The sequence below is a fragment of the Macrobrachium rosenbergii genome, chromosome 12, assembly GCF_040412425.1.
Source record: "Macrobrachium rosenbergii isolate ZJJX-2024 chromosome 12, ASM4041242v1, whole genome shotgun sequence".
In the NCBI taxonomy this organism is placed as follows: Eukaryota; Metazoa; Arthropoda; class Malacostraca; order Decapoda; family Palaemonidae; genus Macrobrachium; species Macrobrachium rosenbergii.
The window spans coordinates 94,743,069-94,750,015 of NC_089752.1; the positions used below are offsets into that span (position 1 = coordinate 94,743,069).

The following is a 6,947-nucleotide window of genomic DNA, read 5'->3' on the forward strand; positions in this document are numbered from 1 at the left end:
GGAAGGGGCAAAGACAGGCTCAGGAGAGACGAGAAGAAGCAGAGAGACAGGAACAGGAACGAGGCAGAGAAGCAGAAAGACAGGCTCAGGAGAGACGAGAAGAAGCAGAGAAGGAAACGAGAAGCAGAGATAGGCTCAGGAGAAACGAGAAAGAAGCCGAAAGGGAAGAAAGGGACAAGCAGCGTGCCCATGAACTCACGATGCTGCAACGGCGCGGCCCTTCGCCTCCACCTGCCACCCAGGGGATGAGTGCCTTCAGCCAGGCTCTCGCCTGCATGCCAAAATGGATGGAGGCCGAGCCCGAGGTGTGGCTCGACAGCGCCGAGACAGTCTTAAAGGCCTGCCCCCTGAGTGCAGCCGAACTCTCCCTGGTGTTGGGCAAGTTCCTTGGAGGGAAGGCCCTTATTGCCTACAAAGCCCTCCCGCCGGAGGAGCAGGAAAATTGGGAGGTCGTCCGCCAGACTATCGCGAAGGTGTACGAAATAACCCCTGAACACTGGAGGAGGCACTGGCGAGGACAAGTGAAGGAAGTAAATCAGACCTGGGCAGACTGGGCCTACCAGTCCGAGCGCCAAAATGGTTCGAGTCCGATGGAACAGATGAAAATAGAACAATTCCTACTCTACGCCCCTCCAGCCCTCGCCACACACGTCGCCGAAAAGGAGCCTATGACGTTGGTGGAATGCTGTCGCATCGCCGACTCCTGGGATACTCATCACCCCCAGGAGAGCTCCCAGCAGTCCAAAATTACTCCACCCACCTTCCTTTCGGGTGCCCCTCCGCCGAAGAATGGGCAATCACAGAAACCGGTTGTGTGCGGGTTCTGTAAAAAGATCGGGCATTCCAAAGAGCAATGCCGAAGTAAACAACCAGAGCCTCTTTCTCCCGGACAACCCACTAATAAGTCGCCTGCGCCCTCTGCAGGGGCAGTGCGAAGAGATTTCAGCCAAACCTTTTGCACAGGGTGCAAGGTTTTTGGCCACTCTCCCTCATGGGCAAAATGTCCTAGAAATAATAAGTCCAGTAATCCTGCCGTCGCCCTGGCCGTTACAAATCTCGAGTCCTTAGGCCCTCCAGCCAAGGGTCCCATATATGTGGCACCTCCTCGAGGTAGATACTCAGCACGCCAGGTCAAGGCATTTGACGACTCTGGCGTGCAAATTTCCCTCATAAGGAAAGACAAAGTCCCCTGTGGAGCTATAATAAACCGACGCGAGCTCATCACAATTGAGGGCATCAACGATTTTAAAATGATCCTCCCTACGATCCAACTGAGGGTCACCCGACCCCACAGAGCCAGGACCCTTCGTCTCGCCGTAGCGAAACACATTCCAGGAGGCTATGACGTCTTCCTGGGCCAGGACTTTACATCCCCTTCCAAACCACGACAATTCTGGGGTCCAAATTCCCCAATTAATCCTCCAAATCTGAGTCCAGTGCCCGGCACGGCATCAGTGCCAGTGCCGAGACCTCAGCCAGATCTCCCTTCAGTAGAATCTCGGCTATCAACTCCTCTGCCAGTGCCACTTGGGCGCACTGAGCAGTGCCAGTCTCCGTCCGTCCAGACAGATGAGACCACTACCACATCGCTACCAGCACCAGTGCCAATGTCAGTGCCAGAGCACGCCCCTGATCCCCCTTCTAGGGATCCAACTCCAAACCCCCCATCTTTGCCCGGCCTGGTGCCGCTGCCAATGTTGGTAACAAGAGAGACAAGTTCTCCTGACCCAAGCGGAGGCTCACCTAAAGGCGCGGATTTGCAACCCGGGCCTGAGCTGGTCACCACTGCATGCTAGTCAACCCCGCCCCCTCTGGCCGTCCCCTCTCTCTCGCCGCCCGCCGCAGATTCCTTCACGAGTCATGATTCTGCCCTGCCTTCCTGGGCCGATGAACTCTGCAAACTGCGCTGGTTAATGTCCGAGCTGGCGAACAAAATTCCTGTGTCAGTTGTCGCAGCAGCTGACCCAGATGGCACCCCTTGCCGCCCCTTCGCCTCGGGCCCTCCGATTCCCGCCAAGGACAACGGTCCAAGGAGGAGAGGTTCGCAGCGGAATTACCACGGGTGTGGGCGATCGCAGGTAGTCCACAACGAGCTCCCCCGCTCTTCTGGCCCCTGTGCAAACTTGGCATAGGGCCACCTCTTCATCTTTTGAACGTCTTGGCACCTTTCATCCAGAAAGGGATGCCAAGGCCTTCCGCTATCTTCTTCCTTTCCTTTGGAATTTCTATCCCTCATCCTCCTCTGTCGATCTTTCCTTTACACTTTCCCTTAATTACCACCGCAAGCGGCAGTCAACATATGGGACATCATCCCCTTTAAAAATGCATTAATCATTTTATCTTTGAAGCAGTAAGAGAGACAGAGTGGGAAGTGGCACGCCCTTACGCCCATCCCTTGGCACAAAGCAGGTATGTCAGCTCTTCCTGAAGGGGTCGCGCCCTTTGGGTTTCCTTTCCCAGTCCTTGGGCTGAGCATTAGTTCTGACTGTCCTCTATTGGCAACGGACGTTAGATTAATACATAAACAATGAATACCTCACTCTGTTATCCTTCGTTTTTCTGCATATATCATTTACTTTTTCATTTAATCTTCTTTCTTCTATTTGTTAACTAATCTCGAGTCACAAGACACCTGCCCTTGCGAGTTTTAACGTTACCCTTTTAATACCAGCGGCGTGTCCCGCCCCTCAGTAAGAAGTCACGTCCTTCGTTTGTCATTCAGTGTAGTTTTCTTTTTTATTTTTATTGAGTTATTTTTTGTGGAGAATTCTATCCCTGTCCAGTTCCCCCTCATTTGTTTATCCTCCCATTCATACTTCGAGCGAGTAGCTATTTATAACTTACACCCGAGTTGTAGGCCGCGGACATAAAAATTTAGCGTTGTTTAAGTTAGCGAATTAAAACCCGCGAATAATCTCTTTGCCTCGCTGCTGTCAGACTACTGTCACTTCATTTTAGCGCTCGCGGGAGGTATTAGCTACTCATCGAGTTTGTACACAATTATTGTCCACCGACTGGAAAGAGGAATTGAATTTTGTTATTACAATTTCTAGTAAAGGGGATATCATTTAAAACCAACGGTGTATTGCCACTTATACCGCCTCTTCAAGGCACAACTAATCGCATGCATGTAATTCCAGGATAGCAGTAAGAAGTTGGTTGATTTACATTTGTTTTCCTTATACATCCTGCCTTGTATGTTTTATTTTTGTTGTTGTTATTTTGTAACTTTGAAGTGTTCTTTGTTTATTTTCTTTTGAGCGCCTTATTACCCCAGTAAAGTAAAGCGAGTAAAGAATGGGTAGAATCAGTACTTATGAAGTATTTCAGCAATAATTAATTTGCAAGTAAGGGCACCTTTTATTGTATATTCTAAATTGCACTCTGCACCTAAAGTAAACCTTCAGTTTGTTATTGATCAGTATTGCAAATAAAGTAAAGTAACAGTTGTAGCAAAGCAGAAGATAGAGTAAAGTCGAACGTTTTCTTCGCTCATTTTTGCTGTTATCGACATTCGCACCCGCTTGAAGGTGTGAATGTCATCTTCCTAGGGGAGCTGTAAAGATTAGCGCCAAAATACGCTATGAAAGCGCCCGCCTTTCTGCTTTGCTTGGCCGATAGATAGGCCTCTGTCTATTTTGAACCTGTGAGAGGTAGTGAATTCTGGTTCAGGTTAGTTTCAACCAGTAGAAGTCAGGGTTTATAAGAGACGCTCAAAAGCTGTAATTCTCACCTAGGGCAGTAACTGGCTTGCACCGTTTTCTTTGGTACAGAAGCGTGACCCAGTCAGGACATCGCCCCCCCACACCCGTCCAGAAGCAATAAAAGGTCAGGGCAAGAGAAGCTCGCTCTCACACACAGTCGGTAGTTTAAGAAAGGAGGTCACGAGTGCAGACCTCGCCCCCCCCCGGCCGCTCTTTCCCTCGTCGCCACGTGGAATTTAACTGCCCTTTGCTCCGTACCCCACCCACGTGGCCAGCAAATAGTGCAAGTGGGGTTTGCAAGTCCCAAAGCAAGCGGAAACTCAACTGCAGCCTTTCATCATCACAAGGGAGCCCTTTTCCGCCCCCAGTCTATGACTTGAAAGCAGTTCCTTGGTGAGGGAGGCCCTTTGTCGACGCACACATGTGAACCCTGGCAGAAGACGCCGCTGGACGCCAACGTCAGCCTTACGCCCCTACAATTTGGTAAAGTACCTAGAACGAGTTGCGTAGTCAGGTTATGTTTGCCCTTGTGCATTTATTAAACTTTTGGGCCTATAACTTGGTATTCCCTGATGCTTCTTGGTTCAATTCCGGCCCACATGTTCACTGCCTCCTTGCTCTGAGTCACAAGTAAAGCCTCGGGGAAGTCCTTGGCGCTCTCAGCGCACACCCGAGTAATTCATTCCGCCAAATTCCAGCATTAGATTGTAACCTAGGTCCTCATATCATTTCAGAAGGACGATCGTAGCAGAATTCTCCTTGGTCCGTGTTCCTGGCATTCCCAGCAATTTAACGTGTTTCAGTTCATTTTCCCTTTGATCTTGTGTGTCATGAAAATATACCTATTTTTGTATCCACGTGTTTCACGCACTTCCCTTTGAGAAAGAGCCCTCCACTCCTTGTTTAACTCCTTTTTTTATGTCCTGGTTATCTTGCAAGGCCATTTTAGAGTAAAGTACTAAATTTGGAGTCTTAAGAACGACCTGCACCAAGGAAACATATAAATATAAATATATATATATATATATATATATATATATATATATATATATATATATATATATATATATATATATATATATATATATATATATATATATATATATATCGTATTTGCTAGTTCCTATATCCGTACCATGTCCATACCCATACCCATATCTGTATCATACCCACTCCCATTACCCATACCCATATCCAAACCATACCCATACCCATATCTATGCCATACCCTGACCCATACCTATACTTATATTTGTACCATACCCATACTCGTACCCATACCTGTACCTATACTCATACCAATATCCATTCCATATCCATACCCATACCCATATCCATACCATACCCATACCTGTACCCGTATCCATATCCTTACAATATCCATACTTGTACCCATATCCATACCATACCAAGGAAATTTATATATATATATATATATATATATATATATATATATATATATATATATATATACACATATATATATATATATATATATATATATATATATATATATATACTAATTTCTCTGGCTGGTCTGCATAAACAGAAAAGAACTTTGCCTGTTATATTTTATGTAGTAATACGCCACATAGAAATGAGATATTACAAGAGAAACAAAAGGGGAAACCAGCAATATTTATATATATATATATATATATATATATATATATATATATATATATATATATATATATATATATATATATATATATACATATATTATATATATATATATATATATATATATATATATATATATATATATATATATTATTCTAAAAAAAGATAACAGACACCTCAACGTCTCGAACTGTGGACTACCCGCCCAGTTCTCCTCGTGCTGCGGGGAGAAAGGGAGCCGGTAATAATGTACACATTCGTTACCGGGGTCTAAGCGATGTCAAGGGCAGCCGGTCGAGGTTACGGCCTACCCCACCGAAATCAAAGTCCTTCAAAGAAGGCACCGTGCTGTTAAAAAATGGGTATAAAAAGCACGTTAAAACGAAGAAGATATATATATATAAGCGAAGATAAGATGAGAACAAAATTTAATCTATTTTTACAAATATCATTATCGAGTCAATGACTTAGTAATCAAGTAAAAGATATTCATTTTAAATTCAGTCTTGCAAAACAACTTTGTGCGAACTAAATTTTAAATTTACGGTAATCCTTCTTTTATTTTCTTTCAAGAACTAGAAATCATAAAAGAAATAAAAAACAGCCTGACTAAGAGATGTTTCCCCATTTTATTCATTCACAGGTCGTGATCAATATATAAACAACTTGATGATAAGAGCTTTATACATTTCATTGATTCATAGCTTGTAATCGTAAGAGGTTGGTACATTTTACGATGTCCTAATATAACTAAAGCGCATTTAACTCAATTCTATACCCAAACGTCGATGAAAATTTTTTAGAGTCTACTTATGTGCATATGAGGTTGAAAGAACATTTGATATCACACTGGCAATCAGAAACTATAATGATCCTGCCTCAGCTGAGGTTGAGAGAGAGAGAGAGAGAGAGAGAGAGAGAGAGAGAGAGAGAGAGAGAGAGAGAGAGAGAGAGAGAGAGAAATTGTGCCATTTACTTCGATTACATATGATGATATTTAGACAACATTTGCAAAAGCTCAATTTGAATAACAAAAGTAGTATAAAGGTATAATTATCTTGAAATACTTACCTGCATGATCAACTGCAAATCAGAGACTTGCTCTAGAACCTGTTGTCAAGAGAAAAGATTAGCAGATATGTGAATGACGTATTCACAATCTGGAGCAATTGTGCTGTATAAGAATGCGGAGACACGAGTAAATGGTAAAAATGTAGGCGCCGGTGAAAATAGCGAATTAAGAACAACAGTTTGCTAAAATAATCATGAATTTATGTAGAAAGTAGTAAATCTAGGGCGCTCAGCTGCATCGACTGATAGCAGCGTTGGCAACGGATGGCCTTTGTATTTATGAATGCAAGAGAATTTATACAAGTCATATACAGTGGCTAATATTAAACTGGTAATTCTTAATTAAATTTTAATTAAAAGTTTAATGTGGCAGTGACTTTTTAATGTAGAGCTGAGCCTCTGCTGAGGGAAAAAAGAGCTTACTGGTGTCCTGTGATAAATAAATGAATAGATAAATATATATATTTATATATATACATATATATATATATATATATATATATATTTATATATATATATATATATATATATATATATATATATATATAT

General features: G+C 43.3%; 1 protein-coding gene across 1 annotated transcript; it reads left to right on the forward strand.

Moving 5' to 3' along the window:
• Positions 1–590: 590 nt before the first annotated feature.
• On the forward strand, positions 591–1,796 carry LOC136844148 (uncharacterized). The gene is made up of 2 exons (XM_067113160.1): positions 591–1,110; positions 1,438–1,796. The coding sequence occupies exons 1-2, from the start codon at positions 591–593 to the stop codon at positions 1,794–1,796; spliced, it is 879 nt and encodes a 292-aa protein (XP_066969261.1).
• The last annotated feature ends 5,151 nt before the right edge of the window (positions 1,797–6,947 follow it).

What these genes read in the sequence shown, in the direction of transcription:
- LOC136844148 (XM_067113160.1), top strand. Translation starts at nt 591, where the DNA reads ATGGAACAGATGAAAATAGAACAATTCCTACTCTACGCCCCTCCAGCC. An exon ending in ATATGTGGCACCTCCTCGAG is followed by an intron (nt 1,111 to 1,437) that starts GTAGATACTCAG and finishes ATCTGAGTCCAG; the next exon opens with TGCCCGGCACGGCATCAGTG.